Source organism: Sminthopsis crassicaudata, chromosome 5 (genome assembly GCF_048593235.1).
Source record: "Sminthopsis crassicaudata isolate SCR6 chromosome 5, ASM4859323v1, whole genome shotgun sequence".
NCBI lineage: Eukaryota > Metazoa > Chordata > Mammalia > Dasyuromorphia > Dasyuridae > Sminthopsis > Sminthopsis crassicaudata.
The window spans coordinates 282,487,347-282,511,439 of record NC_133621.1 but is presented as its reverse complement, the minus strand read 5'-3'; the positions used below and the strand labels follow the sequence as shown (position 1 = coordinate 282,511,439).

Here is a 24,093-nt window from a genome sequence, read left to right as displayed (position 1 = left end):
TATAATGAATTATTTTGTTTCTGCTATCTACAAAAATGAGATATAAAAAAAGTCTTTTTCTATCCCATTCCTACTCATTTTCTTTTTACCCTTCCTCTTCTATGCCTCTTATATCCAATCAATTTCCCTGTTCATTCTAGCTCTTATATCCATCTTTTCTCTCTATTACCACTTAGTTCAGGGCCTCTGAAAAGTTTTTCCCTCCTCCAATCTCTGTTCCTTCCCATTAATTCTTCACTTTGTTGCTAAAGTTATTTTCCTTATCCACAGATCTAGCCACTTCTATACTCAGATGCCATAGCTTTCAAAGTCAAATTAAAATTCTTTAATTTTGCATTCAAGCACCTTCATGGTCTCGAATCCCTCTAACTTTCTAGCCTTGTTTTGTCTTTTTCCCTTTCACATAGTTTATATTCCATCAAATTGGACTATTTAATTAAAAACAATCCAACAAGCATTTAGGAAGCACCTGATATCTTCACAGCACTGTACTAGGTACAGAGTATTTTAATAAAAAAGGAAACTATTTCTATTCTCAATGATTTTATATTCTGTTCATAGAAATTACAAACTAGATATAAGACAACTTCAAGAGAGAGAGGTCTGATTTGAAAGGCACATAACAATAGAATAGGAGTTCCCAGAGGTTACGATGGAAAGATAGAATAGAGTGAAACTGGACAGACTGACATGGATGGGTGTGAGAAGTCAGGGAGTGGTGGCCAGAGAAGGAAACTTCAGTCTAGACATGCTGGAACTCAGTCTCATCGGCACTGAGCTAAGTAAGCTATCCAAGGAAATGGGTGGTCAGTCACAGTAGCAATGCAATTGTTGCTTGATTTCATTATCAATCCCTGAGCAACAGACAAAGAAAGTGGTATATGCCCAGGAAAGCAAGGCAGATGGCAAAATGTCTTCAGTGGCTAAGCCCTAGTATGTTAATAGCGTGAAGTTTTAGTTACTAATTCCATCCTTTCCTGCTTCCTTCTCTTTCCTTGTAATTTCTCTGTCCTTGTAATGCCCTCCCTTCTTTCATTCCACTCTATCCTACCCCACCTCATCCCAATTGTTGAATTTGAACCCATCCTTTAAAGACCAAACCAAATAAAGACTATCTTCCTCATTAAATCTTCTCTAATTCTCCCATTGGGAATGAATGTCCACCCTCTGAGCCTTATAAAACAATACTTCATTCTCAGTCAGAGATTTTGTGTTATTTGTGATTGTCTTGTTCTTGTACTTGAATATAAGCACCATATAAGGAAGAGCTATGTCATAGCTAAACCTCGTATATTTTCCAGCATGCACTACAGAACTTTCAGATAGTTTTTCCCCCCAGAATCTCTCCTGCCTCCTTTCCCTACCCATTGAGAAGGCAAAAACAAAAATTCATTACAAATATGAAATCACAAAAAAATTTCTGCATTAGTTACATTTAAAAAAGAGGATAAAATATGCTTTAATCTATACTCTGAGTTCATTAATTCTCTCTCTGGAGTGAGTTGCATATTTCTTCATGAGTCTTTTAGAATTATGACCAGTCATTATATTGATCAGTTACTAAATTTTTCATAGTTGATTGTTTTACAATATTGCTATTATTTTGTAAATTGTTTTTCTGTTTTTGCTCACTTCATTATGCTTCAGATCTTTGTGAAACCATTTCTTTTCTCATTTCTTACAGCACAATAGTATTCCATAAAAATCATATACCACAACTTGTTTAGCTATTCCCCAATTGAAGGGAATTCCCTCAATTTCCAATTCCTTGCCACAACAAAAAGAGCTGTTATCAATATTTTTGTAAATATAGGATCTTTCCTTTTTTTATTTCTTTGGGATACAGATTAAGTAGTAGTATTGCTGGGTATATATAAATTAATTACTTTTGGGGCATAGATCCAGATTGCTTTCTAGATTGATTGGACTTATTTACAAGTCTATTAACAGTGAATTCGTATACTTATATTCTTACATTCACTCCAGCATTTGCCATTTTCTTTTTCTGTCATCTTAGCCAGTGTGAGTGTGAAGTAGTACCTTTAAAAGTTTTTTTTTTTAATTTGCACTTCTCTAGTTATTAGTGATTTAAAGCATTGTTCTATATGACAATTGATTGCTTTGACTACTTCCTCTGAAAACTGCCTGTTTTTATCAACTGGAGAATGACCCTTATTCTTGTAAATATGGTTCAGTTTCTATATTTTTGAGGAATTTTATCAGCGAAATTTGCTGCAAAGATTTTTTTCCACTTTCCTGCTTTTCTTCTCATTTTAGCTGCATTGGTTCTATTTATGCAAAAACTTTTCAACTTTATGTAACCAAAATTATTAATTTTATTTTTGATGAGCCTCTCTATCTTATACTTGGTTATGCATTCTTCCTCTAACTATAGGTCTGACAAGTAATTTCTTTTATGTTTTATTTATTTTCTTATATCAATCACCCTTTATGTCTAAGTCATATACCCATTTTGAGCTTATCTTGATATATGGGATGAGATTTTATTCTGTGCTTCATTTTTGCTGTACTGCTTTTCTGTATTCCTTGCAGTTTTTGTCACAGTGATAAATCTTTGTTAATAGTAAGTGTTTAATTAATAATTTGTTAATTAATATTTGTTGAGGTATGTTTAATATTCTGAATGCAACTAAACTCCTGATTTACTTAGAAGCCTACCCTATGTAAATGTTACCAACTTTATTGTAAAAGAAAACTTTTTCCCCATGTCATTTTATTTTTCATTTCACATCTTAAAGTAGTCTGAATTTATAAAACCTTTAAATTACACTTGTGGTCTGGATTCTTAACTTTCATTTTTGGCAAATAAAAAGCCCTTGGGGTTATGTGGGGGACTTGATACAGGGATATGTTTGGGTTCATGCTCACACATGCCTGATCCTTTTTTCTCTGAACACAAAAGACTTTGCATGCTGCTAAAGAAGAGGAAACCACAACAAACTTTAGAATGTGTTACTAAAGATGGGTACACACACACACACACACACACACACACACACACACACACTCTCATATCCTTATCACAGATACAGGACTTTCAGTTCTAGTCAGGACATCTTGTCCTTTTCTTCTCAATGAGTATTTAAATTTTTGATTTTAATTTATCAAAGGAATATTGTGGACAACAGTTCAGAGAGGATCAAAGGACATAGAATGGAGTAATTAAACTGTTTATCAAGCTGACAATTAAATATATTGAATTACTTGCCATCTAGGGAAGGAGGTAAGAGGAAGATAAGGAAAAATTTGGAACACAAAGTTTTTCAAGGGTCGATGTTGAAAAATTATCCATGCATATGTTTTGAAAATAAAAAGCTGTAATAAAAATAATTTTTAAAAGATGACAGTTAAAAAATTTTTGAAGCATGACAAGGCTTCTTCAGTATATATGGCTGTAGTACAGACAGGGATTATAATTCCAGGGAGGTTGTATGTATGGGGCATGGGCTCAGCAGATATTTAATTTCTTGTCTTTCCTTCCATCAGTGACTGGTATATCCTGTTCTCTTCATGTTGTCTTCACTTCCAACTCAGACTCTGCTCAAATTTTCATCTCATTCATATAGAAATATTATAAGATGTAATTGTCACCAATTCTTAATGTGATAGTCTCAGCTAGGATTTTCAGCTGACATCTAAGCTACTGTGAATCTATAAAAAGATCTCCTTGGTTCCCAAAATCAAGACAAGCCAAGATTCTTCGTCCAGGGCAGGCACTTGGTGGCGGTATCACTAGCAAGGAGAATACCTTGGCCAGGTCCAGACCTCTTGGATGGGCCCCATCCAAGTCCTGGGCCTGCAGATGTGCCTCCAGAGGAAGAGCGGTCCCCACAGATGTGCCTTTATTCTGGCTGATGCAGGGGCAGAAGGGCTAGGGTTACAGGAGGCCCCTGCACCTTTCCTAGCTCTCTTCTTTAGTGAATGCCATATTGGCATCTGCAGGGGAATTTTGAGAAGAAACTGGGAGGGAACCAGAGGGCGGTCTGCCAGAAGCTTGGAGCATCTGGATGGGCGCACTCTTTGTTTCCTGGTGCAGGGGAGATCCATTTCCCAGGGTATCAGATAGAGGCGTCTCCTTTCTGAAGAAAAGATTTCAAGGTTTAAATTCCTGTTCGCTTTTGTGCCTGCAGAAGTTTGCTGTCTCCTTTCCAGAATGCAACTTTAGGGGCCGTGATGTCTCATCCCTCCTGATAGGAGCACGCCAACTGCCATGTCAGACACACCAAACACAGAACTGCCATTCATCCTTCACAATCTGTGTTCAGCAAGGTTAAAAAAAATCCCCAAGCTCGTTCTAACATTGACAGATCTTCCTTTGACCTTTGTGTATGAAGAGCCAATTCCAGGAAAGAACCAGGGTAAACATCAGGACAGTAGCAGAGAGCCACCGATGCTCAGGAAAAGGAAGGGACAGCACAAAGGAGAACATTTACCGAGAAAGTTTGCCTACTATCTCACACCGACGCTGGTTAGTTTTTAGTGCAACAGACCTTGGAAGATGGGAGGCCATGAAGCTGTGAGGGAATGTTGGAAAGAACAAAAGAATCAAGAGAAGGGCCGAACAAGAGAACTGTATAAATATGCATACATATATTGCATTTAACATATACTTTAACATGTTTAACATGTATGGGACTACCTGCCATCTAGGGGAGGGGGTGGGGGAAGGAGGGAAAAAGTTGGAACAGAAGTTTTTACGAGGGTCAGTGTTGAAAAATTACCCATGCATATGTTTTGTCAATAAAAAGCTACAATAATAATAAAAGAGAAGGGCCATATCTGGACCATTTCAAAAATAGAGGGGCCAGCATATATTGAATTTTAACATATATTGGATTGCTTGCTATGTATGGGAAGGAGTAGAGGGAAGACGGGGAAAATGGGAATATAAGGCTTTACAAGGGTTAATGTCAAAAAATTATCCATGCATATGTTTGGAAAATAAAAAGGTTTAATTTAAAAAAAGAAAGAATAGAGGGATGAACAAAAAAAAAAAAAAAAAAGAATAGACAATTTTTACCTTCCCTTGTGCCTCTTTTCCTCTGACAGTAAGACTGAATAGCTTTATGCCCCAATGAAATAGATGAACCTAGAACCAAAAGAGCTGAAGGCATGGACAGAATGAAGCATTTGGGAAGATGTGGCTGAAGGGGAGGAATCAAGTATGGATCTGGAGTGTAGGGGCTATCTTTTTTTTTCATTAAAGCTTCTTACTTTCAAAACATTTGCATAGATAATTTTTCAACATTGACCCTTGCAAAACCTTGTGTTCCAGATTTCCCCCCTTTCCCTTCATCTACTTTCCTACATGGCAAGTAATCCAATATATGTTAAACATGTTAAAAATATATATGTTAAATCCAATATATGTATACATATTTGTATAATTATCATGGTGCACAAGAAAAATCCAATCAAAAAGGGAAAAAAGTGAGAAAGAAAACAAAATGCAAACAATATAAACAGAAAGAGTGAAAATGCTATGTTGTGGTACACACTCAGTTCCCATACTCCTCTCTTTGGGTGTAGATGGCTTTCTTCATCATAAGATCATTGGAACTAGCCTTTGTTGAAGAGACCACATCCATCAGAATTGATCAGTGTATAATATTATCATTGTTGTGTACAATGATCTCCTTGTTCTGCTCACTTCACTCAGCATCATTTCATCTGAGTCTCTCCAGGCCTTTCTGAAATCATCCTGCTGATCATTTATAGAAAAATAATATTCCATAATATTCATATACCATAACTTATTCAGCCATTCTCCAACTGACGGGCATCCATTCAGTTTCCAGTTTCTGGCCACTACAAAAAGGCTGCCACAAACATTTTTGCACATGTGGGTCCCTTTCCCTTCTTTATGGTATCTTTAGGATATAAGTAGAGGCTATCTTTAAGGAGGAGTCAAAGACCTCTTGGGTTCTCAGGGCCTTTAGCTCCCCAACTAAGTGGACAGTGGCTCTCTGGAAGGCTTGGTCATGAGTGAAATAGCACAGTATGCCTTCTCTCTTCCTGTTGGAGTGGCTAAGGGAAATATGTGAAACTAAGTTTACAAACTATATCTTTTTAAACTTCTGGGTATAGAGTCATCCATACAGACTGATTTAGTATTACCTGGTTATGGGAAGATGTCTATGGGCCACGGTGGTTGTTTTAACCATATTTGATTTTTACCTATACTTATGAATAAAGAACAGCATACAATCTAACTGATGAAAATTATGTGAATGACTCCTTTCTAGCAATTTAGAAGTGAAGGGGAAGAGAATAAAGCTTCCCAGTAAGTGGGCTCACCATGATGCATAAGAGTCTAATTGCATAAATCTACATATATCACACACAAGACAATAAGACTAATCCCATTACCTATAAAATGGGCAGAGTTGAGAACAGAAGTCATGAGTCTTCTGAGAACCGTTCCTGACATTTCCCTGACATGACCCATAGTGTACGGTAGTGTAAAACCCTAGGACTGAACATGGAACTATCAGTCCATTGCCCTTATAAATCAATCAATAGCCAGCACCAGTTGCTATGATTCAAGGGCAGGTAGCAACATAATTCATTGCATGAAGAATGACTTGTTTACACAAGTTCTACTCTCTCCAGCCCTAAGGAGTTTGCCCTTAGGTTGTAGATTTTAAACTTGTATCACATTCTATCAGAAATACAATTGTGTGAGATGCTTTGAAATCAAAGATATACAAACTGTTTTCTTTCCGAAAGCTGAGAAAGAGGGGCTGTTGGTAGGTTGGGGTGTGTGTGTGTGTGGTCTTGGAGGTGGGGGGGTTGTTTGTTTTTTAGTGACAACAACCTTAAAATTTAGTTATGCAAAAATTTAATGGCTCTATTTGGCAATTCTTTCCAGTGAAGCAAATCATATCCTGTCAATCCAATCAAATCAAGTCATATCAATTTCTTCTGTGACTCTTTCCATGTATTCCCAAAAGTTCATCATAAAAGGAGCAAGAAATGAGACCAAGAGCAGAACCACCATAAAATCAATGAGTAGAAGGTTGCTGATAGGCAAATTTTTGTCTGATATCCAGAAAAACTTCCTAACAGCTGCCCTAGGACATAGAATAGATTCCCTCCTTATTGGAGACCTTCAAAGATTATGTGATCACTTGTTAGGAAAGTTGTAGAGGGAGTTTTTTTTTCCAGGTTTGGGGATTGTGCATTGTTTTCTCTTCTAACTCCAAGATTCTGTGAAAGTTTTAAGAGACAACATTGCAGTGGAGGAAAACCAAGCAAAGCATGAAATTATGCTGATATTAGCTATAATATAATCATTCAGCACATTTATTAAGCACCTACTCTATACCAGGCACTGTGCTAGTAATTGAATCTACAAAGACAAAAATGAAATAGTGTCTGTGCTCAGGGAGCTGATATTCCATCAGAAGAGACAAAATAAATACAAGGCAGTTCATGCAGAGAAGGATGGCCCTAGCAATTGAAGGATTCAGCAAAGGTAATGAGGGCCTGAATCACAGTAGAGATATATGAGTAAAGAGAAGGAGTTGGAGGCAGGATTTATAAAGCTAGAAACAATACTTAGTGATACTATGTTTTGTTTTGCCATTTCTATTAGAATTCCTAAGTCCAGTGCTAGGATAGAAAGAAAGTTGTTCCTCTTCCCCCCTTTTTAAAATAGCATTTTATTTTTTCCAATTATTATAATGATAATTTTTAACCTTCATTTTTCAATAAAAAATTTAGTTCCAACTTTTGTCCTTCCCTCTTTCTCCTTACCATTCTTAACATAGTAAGGAATTTTATATTGGTTATATATAAGTAATTATGTAAATCATTTCCTTATTAATCATGTTGTGAAAGAATAAACAGAAGAAAAGGAAAAATCATACACACAAAAAGTAAAAATAGTTCACTTCAATGTACATTCAGATTCCATCAATTCTTTAGATGTGGATAGAATTTTCCATCATGAGTCTTTTGGATCACTGTATTACTGAGAAGAGTCAAGTTGTTCATCACACAATGCTGCTGTTTACTATGAATGTTGTTTTCCTGTCTCTGCACATTTTATTTTGCATCAGTTCATATAAGTTTTTCCAGGTTTTTTTTTAAATCAGCTTGCCTGTCATTTCTTATAGCATAACGGTTGCATTCATATACTACAACTTCCTTAACCATTACTCTACTCTGGGCACAGTTCTAACTTGCTCTCCAGAATGGTTGAACCAGTTTACAACTCTACCAATAGTGCATGGATTTTCCCACATCCTCTCCAACATTTATCATTTTCCTTTTCTATCACATTAGCCAATCTGATACATTTGAAGTGGAACCTCACAGTTGTTTTAGTTTGCATTTCTCTAATCAATAGTGATTCAGAACATTTTTTTTTGTATGACTATAGATGATTTCTTCATCTAAAAACTGCCTGTTCTTATCTTTTGACTATTTATCATTTGTGGAATGGCTTGTATTCTTATAAATTTGACTTGGTTCTCTATATATTTGAGAAATAAAGCTTTTATTAGAGGTATTTGCTGTAAAAAAAAAAAAAAAAAAAAAAAAAAAAAAAAAGCCCAAAAAAAGATTTCTTCAAAATTATTGTCTTTGAATTCTATAAACTTACTCTGATGAGGCACCATTGCTCAAACATATTCAGAGCACCTCTCTTGGCAATGTCTTCAGAGCCACTTCCCCCCCCACCCCCGAAGGGGTTAAGTGACTTGCAGGGTCCCACAGCTAGGAAGTGTTAAGTGTCTGAGGCAAGATTTGAACTCGGGTCCTCCTGAATTCAGGGCTGGTACTCTATCCACTGCGCCACCTAGTTGCCCCTCAGAGCCAGTTTTGATAGTGGGGGCAGTCTGCTGGAGAAAAAATAATAGGATGGACTAAGGGAATATGTAAAAGCAAGGAAAAGAGTCATCTCTTCTGGTGAGACAGAGGTACTGGAGTTCTCAATGAGTGCCCTCAGTTTTTTTTTTTTTTTTCAGGGAAACATTCAATTCAATAAACATTTTAAGTGCCTAGTATTTGCCAGAGATTGTGTAAAAGAACTGGAGATAAAACTTTTTTAAAAAAGTTATGCCCTCAAAGAGTTTATAATCTAAGAATTCTGGAAGGGATTGGGAGAATACCAGGGGATACCAGGTCCCAGGAGAATCTTCTTGTGTGGAGTTCAAATCAAGCTAACCTACTGAGGAGAAGGTTTGAAAAACTGGTACACGTGTGATGCAATGAATCGATTCAAGTGTAAGTGGGTTGCTTGCTGAAATGAGGACCCGGTTGAGATGTATGTAGATTAAATTTGTGGTGGCCCCAGTCAGAGTGGTTTCATTTTTCCCAGTTTAGCTGAAAACATATAAACAGGCAATAGAAAGTCAGAATAATCCATGGTGGAGATTTGGCAAGGAATGACCCATTGATAGGACATTTCCCAAGCCCAACTCATTGTCCCTCTGAGGTACTTGTCTTAGGTATAAATACTCAGTGGTCATTCAAATGCATAACATAGTCAAAAAAAAAAAAAAAAAGCATTTCCCTCTTCATTTTTTCCCTTTCCAGTTTATTAAATTGATCATTTTAAATAATTCTGAATCTCATTGAGGAAGGCCTATAAAATTATGAATATTGATAAGCAAAACATTGCATTTCCATTTAGGCCTTTCCTAGATAGTAATAAACACTTTTATTGGCAAGCATATGTCTCCTAGTTTTGTTTTACTTTATAATAATCAGAGAATTGTTTAATGAGTTAACTTTTTAGTCATATTTATCAGTGAATCTTTTATTATTGAGAGTTTCATTATTGAAAGTAATTTGATTCTACCAACTCAAGTTATTTTATGTGAAGATGAAGGCTGGCTGATTTAGTTCTCCAAATAAGCTTATTACACACCCCCTGCAGTGATGAGCCCTTTAAGTGTTTGCCCTCTTACCTTGTGACAGTTTTTGCTGTTATATGACTTTGAGAATTCCCAAAAATGTATTTTTTTTAAGGTTAGAAGAGAAAGAAGTTTGCTAAATAAGTTCTGAAGACTATTACCTGTCAATTTATATCTTTTAGAGAATAAGTGAATTCTGAAATTAAAAGGTAGTTTTACTGAAAAGATTGGTTTAGATTTTCAAAGAAAATATCTTTTCATGGATTTTATATGTGGAATCAGAATAAATAGGCAAATGTACAACCAGTTTCATGACAGGGAGAACTTTCAAATACTCAAATGGATTGGTAATCCCATCAAATGTGGGGTTCCCTTCAAGTAATACAGGTCACTGATCATCTATCCCGGCCAATTGTGAGTGACTCTTATCCCTGCCCTCCCCAAAATTTAAAACTGGGTGATGGGGCCTGCAGGAGAGAGGTGGATGTCTAGTGTGCAGGGAGGCCTCTGTATATTTTCCTCAGGAGAAAGTGGTACCCACCTGTCAACCTGTCATTCCCTGTGACCTACAGTGTTGCAAAGAACACTTAAGGTGTGAGACCAGGTAGACTGGGTTCGGCTTCCAGCTCTCATCTTCAGTGTCTAGAGATTTGGGACAGATCAGTTACCTTTTCTGGTCCTCAAACAAGCTAAAGTATGTATTAAGTATTAATTAATTTATTAATTATTAACCTCCTAGATTTCTGACACTGCTGGACATTGGGAACACAAATATAATGAATGAAATCTTATTTGCAAAGAGTTGACATTCTAATATGGGAGACAATAAAGTCTCAGTGTCCTTAGCTATAAAACGAGTGTTAGACTAGATGACTGTGCCCCAAAGTCACTACCAGCTCTGAATCTTAAAATCTCATTATAAGCATGGTTTGTGTGATTATTCTCTCCACAAATGAACTTTCCTATCCCTGCATATCCCCATTTTGTAGATGCCACTGGAAACCTATAAGTCAAACCAGAACCAGCCTGGCCAGCAAAGTGGTGTTTTTCATAAAGGTTCCCCATCCTTTTTTGTCCCCTTTCTTTGCTCAGTTGCCACATCTTTCTCTTAACAGGTCATCTACAGAGCCCTGTCCCCACCCTATTCTGCCGAGGACCCGTACAGCGCCAGCGCACAGGACCAGTTAAAGATCACTAACCTCCGTGTGCAGCTTCTGAAGCGTCAACCTTGTCCCTGCCAGGGCAATGACCTAAACTCGAAGCCCCAGCATTTCACACACTACGCCATTTATGATTTCATCGTCAAGGGCAGCTGCTTCTGTAACGGCCACGCAGATCACTGTGGGCCTGTCGACGGCTTTCGGCCTGTCAAGGTAGCGGGAGCATTCCAAGTGGTAGGTATGCTGCGGCCTCCCCAGTTACCTCGCATCTCTTACTGACCTGTGGCTCACTCTGTGATTGTCGTTCCTTCCCTGACTCCCTCCACCCACTACCCAAACCTTCACTGCCAAGGGCTGTTAAACAAATAAAAGAAAGATGCTCTCATACCCATATTTAGGACTTTTAATCCTTACAATCAGACTCTTGTTTTCTTTTCAGAATGCCTATAAAAGTGGAATGCCTCAAAGTGTCAAATTTAGGAGTCATAATCCACACACAAAAAAGGAAAAGGATGACTGATAACATGCTTGGAAGGAATAACAGACGCTCATTAGCAATTAGATGTCTCCATCTCTATTGAAAAGGAGGAATATTCTTTGTTAGGTAGATCTTAATGAGACATGCAGCTTCAACTACATTTTCAGCACAGTATGTTCCAGTGAAGATTAACATGACCAATAAGCTTATTAATAATACTGGTTCCTTTAAAAATCATTTATAAGTCCAAGAAGCAGCAAAAAAGCATGTTGGATTTGGAGGCAAGGAGCTCAACTCCCAATTTAGTTTTTTAATATTTGTGTTACACTGGGGAAGTCATCAGTCTCTCTGAACCTCAGTCCCTTATCTAGCTCTAAGTCTATAACAATGACTTTCATAACACATTTGGTCCTGTCAGAAATTTCTGAGATAGACAAATCAGATAGTGTCTCCCACATTTTGTCCAAGAAAAGTATAATAGCTTTGAAAGATAACATGATTAGGCCAAAGCTACATAGCTAATAAAGAAATGGTATATCCCAGATTTACACTCAAATCTAATGTACTTTTCACCATCCCATGCTACTATTTTTGAATTATGTTCAGAATAAGAACAAGGAAGCTGGACAGGTCAAATCAAGGATGCTTTTATTAAATGCCGGTTATGTGCATTAAGCATCTGCTTAGCCTGTGCCTTGCTTGGTATGGGTGGTATAATGAAAGAGTCTATTTAGCCACTTTCTCAATCCTATTAAAGCAATAAATAATCTGCAGACATTAAGAAGACTCAGGAAAATGCTGAGGTGGTTTAAATCAGTTTAATTTTCCAGATCTAGATAGAGAGATACTATACAGAGCTAAAATGGTTCCTTGGTCTTTGAGAAGCAGGGAGAAGGGAACAAGCACCACAGACCGGAACAGGTGTAGACGCTATGAAAATTTTCCAAAAGGATTACAAAGGAGAATTCTGCCAAGTACAGACCAGTGGCTTTGATTCTCAAACCAAATTAAGAAACAGGTGGATTCTTAGGAAGCAGCATTTTCTGGTGTCCAGTAGAGAATCCAGGAGGCCGTAGTCAGATTGTTCCCTGTCTGCACCGACCACGTTGGGAAGGGTAGGCTCCAGTCTGGAGGCCATGTCTGAGGAAGGAGTCATGGAGAGAACTGAGATGTTTCACCTTGAGAAGAAAAGGTTACAAGGATGTAAAGGTCTGTCTGGGGGGAAGATGAGACTTTTGCTTAGACCCAGAAAGCAGAACTCAGAGCTGTGAAGGAAAGACTTCTGGAGTAGGAAGACAGCAAGAGGCCCAACCATGGCCATCAGAGAGCTGCTGGGTTTGGGGTTGGAGAATTGCTCCAGCTCTTCTTATCCCTATCTCAAGAGTTCTGAGCTTTATTTTCTGAATTGTAAAGATATAAGATTATATTTGGGAAGGGTTATATCATATTTTGTATACAATGATTTTATTCCTAAAGTGGCCAACTGGGCAGAATTGAATACAGGAAAAAATATGTTAAATTGCTTTAATATGGTTTAACCAGCAATAAATAGACTTAGTTAAACCACTTATTTTTAAAATGTAAATTACCAAAATACATCCACTCTTGTGCAATTGTGAACCCAGTTATGGCTACATGAATAATTTTATGCAACAGTTTAATTAGATTAATAAATTGTGCCTGGGGAATAGAAAGGTAGCTTTTTAAGAAACATTACTATTCTAAAGTCCAGGTTGAGATGAAGATGGAAAATGTCATTTTTTTATTTAAAAAATAGGTAAATTTGCCTGTAACAGGGATTGTTTTAGAATGAATCATTTACTTGATTTATCACAACTTTTTTCTGCAGTAGAGGCTATATTGGTTGATGATGGATTTGTGAGGGTATTAAAGGTAACAATTTCTTTGGAAGGAAATTATTTATAGTTTGTTTCCCAAGTGATGAAGACCTCAATATAATACATGAGAGGAAACAGAAAATAAATTGTAATTAAGAGAAACCTGAGGACCAGTAGAAGCTATTCAGCAACCTCCAAGGCATCTCTGTTGAGCCTTATTTTTCACCTGCCTCCTGCAGTTTCCCTATTCCTCCCTTCTAAGTCTCCTCAAATCAGAGATGACGCCTGATATGTCCTGTACATAGTAAGCACCTAATAAAAGCTTAGTGACTGAGTGACATGCTTATAAGACTAGTTGGTTTGTAATAAGAAATTTAATACTGTGAGCTTTTGGATCACAGAAATTGTGGTAGGTCTGAGATCTTGAATATATCTTACTGAAGCCATAGTGAGCTGATTCTAGTTTCTTTCCCTTTTCCAACAACTGTAAAGTATAGTAGCTGTTGGTTAATGGATGTTAATAAGAAGGAATATGGAATGTTTCATTAAAGAACCAACAGCTGGCCAGTGGCAGGCACAAAGAAGTAAAGTGTTGAGCTACTATACCAAGTAAGGATGTTCATTGTGACTATAAGTTGATAATGAAAGAATATTGATATTTAAATGATGCAAATCCAAGAGTACAATAAGAATTAGGAACCCCTGTCATGAAACTGAAAGAAAATGTTGCTGCAGCTGTCCAGCTGTATAATGACTGGTAACAAAATGTCTCATACAAACTGAGAACAGAAATCTGCCCCAACTAGCCCACTGACTAAAACAGAATTTTTCTGTTATTTTTACTTAAATGATGTTATTATTTATATAAAATGCAAAAAAGATTTAAATTGTATATTTGTTAGTTCCATTTTTCATTTCTTTAATGAAGTACATTAATGATAAATAATCAAGTAAACAAATAAAAATGATTGTTTTAATACATATTGTACCAAAATATGGTGCAAAAGTTAAAGTAGGATATTCAAAGTATTAGAAAAAAAAAAAAACTTTGGTGAAAGAGGCAGAAATTTTGAAAGCCTATAAATGTATACATATCAGAATATATAGTCAAGAATTTAAAATTTCCCTTTCATAATAGTTAAATTATACACACTATAAATAAGGAAACAAACATGGACAAATCATTGCTTTTTACCACATAAATACCACTCTCTGTAATTATTAGACAGTAGGCAAGTATCTGAAAGAAAAGATTCTTCTTCCTGCTCCCAAGGCATCTAGAAAAACATTCAAGTGCTTCATACTGTGATGTGACTAATGTAAGCCTTGGGATTAACACTCAGAAGTTGGTGAACATGGTTTTTCATTCCTCTCCTATTTTCTAGTTTAACCTCTGATAAAACCACCAAAAGATAGATAAGAGTACAAATAAGAAGAGTAAAATTCATGCTTCACAAAGTCAGTCCTTGGTAACTGAGCATTTCTTTCTTTGCCCATTGTCTATGATGGATGTCCTCTGTGTTTTATACTAAAACAACCAAAGAGATTTCCAAGGCCATTGGTTTAGCCTCAAGATTTTAACGGGATGAAAGATTTCTACAAACCCCAGTCGTTCCATTTGATCTGGGACATGTCACCACACTGTGTCAGTGGAAAGAGCACTAAACAGAGGAGAGAGTCAAGACATAGGAGTTCTTATGCCATTTCTGCCCTGTGGAATCTGGAACAAATCACTTTACCTATGAATGAGATAGTTGGAGTAGAAGATCCCTGAGCATCTCCTAAAAGTCTTGATCTTAATGGTACACAGAGAACATCCTAGAATTTATTTAAGGATAGTCACCCCTTTTCTTCATCTGGGTCACAGCTGAAATCTTACTCTATAAATACTCTTCTACTATTTGACCACTTAAATGGTCAAGACTGTTGGTTCTATTTATTTTACAATTTTTGTCCCATCCAGTGTAAGGGAAACCTAATAAAATAAGTTAGTGGCCTTCTGTTTAGAATTTTATTGCCATATTTCCTTAGAGATCTGCTACGTTTTCTAGCATGTGCTTTTGTCATGACAAAAAAAAATGTCTGAAATTACACTTCTTTGAAGATCTGCAGAATAGAGTTACAGGAATTGAATTGTGATTTTCCAGATTACACATGAATTCACAGCACATTTGTTTTCAAAAAGTGACTGTGGTACATTTACGTGTTTGTTTAGAAGCCTTTGACTGCTTAATCAAGAAGCTAAGAAATAAATGATCTGGAAGCCAAACCACTAAAGGCATTAGTAGTTGGTGAGAGATCTTTCAAGGTAAAATGGAAATCTGTACTAGGACAATCTTTTAATAAGTAATAGTGTAAGTTGTCATTCAGGAAAATTGTAGGTAAAGCCCCAAACTTCCAATTCTTACAAAATTGGGAAGGGACAATTGAAATATCTTATTTTCTTGTGTCTCTTAAAAATAAGTTTTCCTCTTTAAAATGGAGGCTGCATCTTAAAGGTAGATGTAAAGCCTAATTTAGATCTCTGTGTGAATTTCTCTCTCTCCCCCTCCCTCCCTTCCTCCCTCTCTTTCTTTCTCTCTCTCCCTCTTTCTCTGTCTGTTTCTCTCTGTCTCTGTTGCTCTCTCTCTCTCTCTGTCCTTCCCTCCCCCCTTCTCTCTCTGTCTCTCTCTCTGTCTCTCTCTCTCTGACTGTCTGACTCTGTCTCTTCTCTCTCTCTTTCTCTCTCTCTTGTCTCTTTCTCTTTCTCTCTCTCTCTCTCTCTTTCTCTCTCTCTCTCTCTCTCTCTCTCTCTCTCTCTTTCTCTCTCTCTCTCTCTCTCTCTCTCTCTCTCTCTCTCTCTCTCTCTCTCTCTCTCTCTCTCTCTCTCTCAAAAACTCTCCAAATGTGAATCAGTAAAAAACAAACAAACAAAAAAACCTTCTACTTTAATTTAAGCCCTGACAACTACCAATCTGCATAGTTTAAGTTTCCTACACCATTGTCTTCTTGTCTCTTTTCCACTTCTCTCTAATGCATCCTTGCAGCAGCTGCCAAAGCAACCTCAGGTACAAATATGATTTTGCCACTCCTCTGCTAAAAAGCAAAGCAAATAAAAACAAAACTTTAGAGTCACTCATTCCTTGTTGCCTATGGTGCATGATATAAGTTTTGAAGACCTTTCATACATGATTCCTTCTTCTCCAGACTTATTTCCAGTGACTCCCCCTCCCCATATATTCTATAGTCTAACCACTGAACAATTTATTTCCCATTTGTTTGTTTTGCATAGGCTGTTTCCCATGCATAGAGTGCTTGTCCTCAGTTCCATGAACTCTTTCAAGATTCAGCTCAGGTACCATATCTTTAGACAGTCTTCCCTCTTTGTCCCAAGTGTTCTCTTCTCAAATATTAATATAGCACTTTGTCTGGATCTTTTCTTTGACCCCATCTTTCCCTGCCTTAAATTACATATACACAGGGCGAATTTCCCTTGATACAATATAAACATCTTGATCATAGGAACTATTTCATCCCTAAGTCCAAGAACAATGCTTTTTACTAGTAAACACTTAGTGTTAATCAACTTGAATAGAATTAGAGACCTGATTTGTAATTCACAATCCAGGTGCCATCCCAGTATAGTATTTCATTTGTCTCTTGTTGGGTTTGCAAAAACAGAAACTCTTTTTTTTTGTTTGTTTATAGTCTCAACTTCAATTTGTTCAAATGACAATTGTACTATAACTAATAAACATTTAGGAGAAGAGGATGCTGTAAATTGGACCTGTATTCCTCTTGTTGGATTTCCATTAGAAATGGAGACTACTGACCATTATATAATAATCTTCCTTTAAACTAAGGCTGGGGCAGTTAGACGGTGCAGTAGATGAAGCACCGGCCGTGGAGTCAGGACTTGAGTTCAAATCTGCAGGTCTCTGACACAGGTGAAGGGAAACACTCTCCATATCACTGAAAGGCATGGTTTTTCCCATATAAGTCAACAGAGCAATCTTTAAATCTGAGGAGATAGCATTAGAGGTCCCAGTTGATCTCCATTATTTTATGGAATCAGTGTCTTGTTTAACCCTTTCCTTGGTCAAGACTCAGAACTTAGAACTGAAGAATCTTCTAGGGTGCTAGCCAAGGTGTCTCGCTTCAGGACTAGTGGACTAACTACAGATCCATGATTGGGCAGGAACTAAAGCTTTTCCATAATGACTACCCTTGGGTCAGGCATAAAAATCCAAAAATATCATAGGACTCAAGATGGAAAAGAACTTAGAGGTCACCTAGTCTGACCCCCCTCATTTTACCATGTGGAAACAATTTACAGATCAGGAAACCTAAGCTAAAGGAGGTTAAATAATTCCTTCAAGGTCACACAATTAGTACAACACTAAGGAACTTGGGGGCTCAAGGGCTATTTTTTTCCTCTATTTTCAAGGATAATGGTGACTTTTGGAGAAAAAGAAAATATGCAGAATGAACAGGATTTGGCTTTCTTGATTATAGCTTAGTGTATCAGAGTGATGGACTGACATTCTAAATATCTGACACAAAATAACTCTTAGCTGAAACAAAGCATATCTTATGAGCCTTGAGGGAAAAGTAAGTTTGGCTTGAGTCTTAGCTATCTCATCAAGTAGATTTTAAACTATACGTGAAGGGAAGAGAAACACACACATATTCTGCAACTGTAAAACCAAGCATTTTGGAAGGTGTCAATATGATCAAGGAAAAAAACTAACAATGGAGAAGGTGCCCAGTAACACAGGAGGGCATAATTTTGCAGAAGGTAAGAAATGCCCACATCCTTGAGTAAAACTGAAGTGCTAAATATGGGTAATACAACAAATCTGAAACTTTAATTAAAAGAGGTAAATAATGTTGCATGGATGTCACTGAGATTTGTTGTGATGGAACACATTACTGGGCTGTGACAATGGGTATAATCATCTCCTTGTTCAAAAGAGACATCTGCTACTAAGGAGCAGCTCTTTGGAAATAAGAGATTTAAAAACGTAATGTGCAAACAAAGGCTAAGAGTTGAGAAAGGGAAACATATGGCTGAACAGCAGTTCATGTTCAAAAAAAAAAATTAGTGGTGTTTAATTGACTGCAAATTTAGTATGATATGGCTGCCCAAAGACCCAGTGCAGTACTCATCTGCCTTAATAGAAGTAAAGCATTCTAATTCTGTCCTTGTCCCTGCTCAGACCACATCTAAAATACTGCATTCAGTTCTGGACATCAGTTAAGAGGAGCCTTGATAAGCTCAAGTGTATCCAGAGAAGGGTGGCCAAGATTACAAGGTAACTCAAAACCATGCCATGTCATGGCAGGAATACTTGAATGAAATAGAGATAATTAACCTGGAGGAGAAAAAATTTAAACCAGACATAATAGCAGTCATCAAATATTTGAAGGACTGTCGTGTGGCAGAGAGAATAGACATATTCTACGTGGATCCAGAGGGCAGAAGTGTGAAACAAATGAATGGAAGTTACAAGAAGCTTAATTTTGACTTAGCATAAAAAAGAACTTTCTTACTATTAGAATTATTTAAAAATGAATTGAGCTACCTTGTTTAAATAATGACTTCCCCATTACTAAAAACATTAGAACAGGAGCTAGACGACCCACTTATTGTGGAATGGATTCTATCATTGGATTGGAAGTTGAATAAACAACTTTAAGGGACTCTTAAGATTCTATGATTCCCCTTGTAATAATTTAAAATAATAAACATACTTTATAAAGTGATAATTCCTGCTCTAATGGCATGATCAAAAGTAAATGACCCAATGAGTATTAAAATATAAAAGTATACAATAAAGATTTTGTCCATAGCAAAATGGACTTTTACATGGAAAATAAATGTTAAAAAAAAGTAAGATTAATAAAGTTATATTAGTGTGTACAAGTAAAACTGTCTTAAATCCATTCCATGTCATTATCTACTTAGATATTTTGGTTATTCAATTAATGGTTCTTTCAGCACAAAACACTTTACAGATGCAGAGTAGAAGATTATAGTTAATCAAATAATTCAGGCAAAAATAAACTTGTTACTAATGGGAGAATGGAATTTCCTTTGTTAGTCTGTTACTAATTATTTTTCAACCTAACGTGAATTCAATGGATGTCATCTTATCTCTAGAGACTCCCATGCAACCACTGCATATTTCATTTCCTCATGCATAATAAGGCTATTTAATATTTACCAGCACTGAAATCAGACTCTGTGACTTTTTTCTGAAAAATTCCCTTATCATCATTAGTTATCAATAAGCATTATTAAAAATCTACTGTGTGCTTTTCAATTCCCTACTGGTAAGTCCCTTCAAGACCACTGTGATAACTGCTACAGATACAAAGAAAGGCAAAAACAGTCTCTTCCCTCAAGGAGCTTATATTCTAATGAAGAAACCCACATGCAAATAATTATGGATACAGAAAATAGCATATACATATATACATACAAATATATATATATGATATATAATAACATGTTGATCACATGCTTAGAGCACTGTGGTGAGCTAGTGCATAAAACAGTGAGCATGTTAGCTTTATTTCATATTCCTTATAAAGAAGGCCAGAAGACATATAGATACCTATCTATTTTTCAGTTACATTTCCTCATAAGCATTTATTTTAAATATCTATATAACAAAAATAGTTTTCACAAATATGAAGGATTTTTGCTATAATATTCTTTAATATTCTAAGTAACTTTTAATTGTATTTAGATAATAATGAGGCAATTAACAGCTTTTTTATTAGCATCTACAATGTGCTAGGTTCTAGAAATAGAAATAAAATTTAAAATGTGTATATATATATATATATATATATTCATATATTTGTGCATATATATAAAGAGAGAGAGAGATTAAAGAGAATAAATACAGAGTGCTTAAATACAAGATGATTTGGGAGAAAAAACAAGGAGTTGAAGGGATCAGGAAAGGCTTCATTTAGTAGATGACATATTACAGAAAAGATGATAAATGTTGTAGGGGATGTAGGAAAATTGCATTGTTGGTGGAGTTGTGAATTGATCCAATCATTCTGGAGAATATTTTGGAACTATGCTCAAAGGGCTGAAAAACTGCATACCCTTTGATCCAGCAGTCTCACTACTGGTTCTGAATCCCAAAGAGATCACAAAAAGGAAAAAGGACCCATATGTGCAAAAATGTTTGTAGTAACCCTTTTTGTAGTGGCAAGGAACTGCGTGGATGCCCATCAGTTGGGAAATGGCTGAATAAGTTATAATATATAAATGGTAATGGAATATTATTGTTCTATTAGAAATGATGAGAAAGCTGATTTCAAAAAAGCTTGGAAAGACTTACATGACATGATGCTGAGTGAAATGAGCAGTATCAAGAGAACACTGAAAATAGTAACAAGATTACATGATGAACTGTGACGGACTTGGCAGAATATGGCAGATTCATGTTACAATGAGACTAGAAAGAGAGGTTGGGACTTAGTTGTTAGGGATTTGAAAAGTTAGAACGTAAGAATTTACATTTTATTCTAGGGGCAACAGGAAGCCACCAGAGTTAATTTAATTAGGGGGAGTAAAATGGTCAGATCTTTGCTAAAGAAATATGATTTGGGAGCACAAGGAGCATGGCCTGAAGTGATAAGAGATTAAGAGTCTGTGGCAATAATATAAGATTCTGAACCAAGGTTTTTGTAGGGTTAGTGGAGGGAAGAGCATGTATGAAAAGTTATCATGAAGATAGAAATGATAAGAGTTGGCAACTGTTTAGAGATATGAGGTGAGAGAGAGTGAGGAATCAAAGATAATACTAAAATTATAAACCTGGGAACTGAGAAAGAATAGTCATTCCTTTGACAAAAATAGTAAATTTTGAAAGGAGAGTGGGGGAATTGTGAAGAAAGTTTATCTGTTTTGTACATGATGAGTTTGAAACATCGCTAGGGCAAAAGATAAATATTTGGAAGAAAGAATTGGAAGAAGAAATAGCTCAAAAAGAGAAAGTGGCCAATTGAATCCAAGAAATAAATAGAAACTATAATAGACCAAACAAATGATTTCGAGACAATAAAAAATATTAGAACAAAGTCAAAAGATGGAAAAAAGAGGTGAGGGGACAAGTAAGATATCCATCAAAAATAACTGACAAGAAAACAGACCAGAGAGAGGTAATTTAATAATCACTAGACCTTTTGGTTTTAAAAGATCTGGATACTCTATTTCAAGACATTGTAAATAAAACTTTGCCTAGCTTTATTAGAACCAAAGGTCAAATGGAAAATAGAAAAAAATCATTAATTCCCTCTTGAGAAACAAACTAAAATTGATAGTTCTTAGAATGTAATATTCCAGGAAAAAAAAAAAACTCATTTGCCCCGCCAAGCTGAATATGACCTTCAAAAGGAAAAAAATGATAGTTTCTTTTATTTTTAAAATCTTTTTTGGATTTTCAGTGACATTTTATTTTGATGTAAAAGAATACTTCCTTTTTTACATAAAATTTTCTAGTAAATTTATTTATTTTTAATTTACATTGCTTTATGAATTATATTGGGAGAGAAAAATCAGAGCAAAAGGGAAAAACCATGGGAGAGATTAAAAAGCAGGGGGAAAAAAAAGAAAATATAGCATATATTGACTTACATTCAGTCTCCTTTTTTATGGATGCAGATGGCATTTTTGTCCAAAGTCTACTGGGATTGCTTTAGATCACTGAACCCCTGAGGAGAACCAAGACTTTCATAGTTGATTCCTGCACAATCTTGCTGTTATTATGTACAATGTATTTCTGGTTCTGCTTGTTTCACTCAGTTATCAGTTCATGTAAATTTTTCCAGGCCTTTCTAAAATCAGCTTGTTCATCGTTTTTTTTAATAGAACAATAATATTCTATTATCTTCATAAACTACAACTCATTCAGCCATTCCCTATTTGATGGGCATCTACTCATTTTTCAGTTCTTTGCTACCACAAAAAAGAGCTGCTACAAATGTTTTGCATATGTGGCTTCTTTTCCTTCTTTTATGATTTTTCTTGAGATACAAACCCAGTAGTGACTCTGCTGAGTCAAAAGATATACACAATTTTATAGCCTTTTAGGCATAGTTCCCAATTGCTCTTTGGTTGGATCATTTCACAATTCCACTAGCAATGCATTAGTATGCCAGTTTTCCCATATCCTCTCCAACATTTATCATTATCTTTTCCTGTCATCTTAGCCAATCTGAGAGGTGTGAGGTGTTTTTTTTTAATTTTCATTTCTCCAATCAATAATGATTTAGAGCATTTTTTTACTTTTTAAAAATAATGTTTTATTTCCCCAGTTACATGTAAAAACTAATTTTAACACTCATTTTAAAAAATTTGAATTCCAAATTCCCTCCTTTTCTGTGCCCCCTCCCCCTCCTTGAGACAGCAATTTGATATAGATTATACATGAACATTTTTGCAAAATATATCAGTCATGTTATGAAAAAAAGACAGACAAATCCCCCCCCAAAAAAAAAACCCCGTAAAAATAGTGTGCTTCCACCTACATTCAAAATACATCAGTTCTTTCTCTGGAGGTAGATAGAAATTTTATTATGAGTTCTTCAAAATTGTCTTGAATCATTGCTGAGAATAGCTAAGTCATTCACTGTTGGTCATTGTGTAGTATTGCTGTTATTGTGTATAATGTTCTGCTCACTTCAGTTTGCATCAGTTCATGAAGTCTTTCCAGGTTCCAGAAAGATTTTTTTTAGGGAGTTCCAGTTGCAATTGTGGAAAGGCAAATATGTAAAGAAAGTGTTATCCACTAAGCTGCTGATTTGCTTTGACACTAGAGCATTTTTTCATGTAATTATAGATGGCTTTAATTTCATCATCTGAAAATTGTCTGATCATATCCTTTGACCAATTATCAATTAGAAAATGGCTTGTATTCTTATAAATTTGATCCAATTCTTTATGTATTTTAGAATCAGAAACACTGATTTATCAGTGTTTATCAGAAAGAATTTTCCCCAGTTTTATACTTCTCTTTTAATGTTGTTTGTATTGGTTTTGTTTGTGCAAAAACTTTTTAAATTTAATATAATCAAAGTGGTCCATTTTACCTTTCATTATGTTCTCTAATTCTTCTTTGGTCATAAATTCCTCCAAAGATCCGTTAGGTAAATTATCCTTTGTTCTCCTAATTTGTTTCTGGTATCCTTTAGGCCCATTTTGATCTTTTGATATGGTGTGTGAGATGTAGGTCTATGCTGAGTATCTGACATTATTTTCCAGTTTTCCCATAAATTTTTGTCAAATAATGAGTTCTTATTCCAAAAGCAGGATTTTGGGGGTATATCAAATATTACATTAATATAGGCCTTGATTAACATGTGTCTAATCTATTCCACTGATCCATATGTCTTTATGGTAATTTAAATGAGGCAAGTAATTTGTAACTATAAAACATTATATAAATATAAACTATCATTCCAATCTCAAAAATTTAAATTACCTTTTTATAAGTCAGCATTTCTAATATTATTTCTTACTCTCTACATAAGCATATTTAGTTATCAAGAATTCTCTGTTTCTTAGCCAGTAGCAAATTATATGATGATGTAGTGCTGATATTATAATGGGAAAAAAGAAACAAATGTTTCTTCAGGTTTCCTCTAAGGATATTGAATTAAATAAGAACAGAAGGAAATACAGAAGAAAGCACAAACAAGTGGGAAAGTTTTGAAAGTTATAAGTAGAA

The 24,093-nt window shown here is 35.7% G+C and overlaps 1 protein-coding gene across 5 annotated transcripts in view; it reads left to right on the top strand.

Annotated features, from left to right (window-relative positions):
- NTN4 (netrin 4) overlaps positions 1 to 24,093 on the top strand; it is a 231,211-nt gene that overhangs the window by 140,215 nt on the left and 66,903 nt on the right. For all 5 annotated transcript variants that reach the window (XM_074271306.1, XM_074271305.1, XM_074271307.1 and 2 more), the window contains one exon: positions 11,000 to 11,278. In XM_074271306.1, coding sequence (XP_074127407.1) covers positions 11,000 to 11,278 — 279 coding nt within the window. The remainder of the gene's footprint in view (positions 1 to 10,999; positions 11,279 to 24,093) is intronic.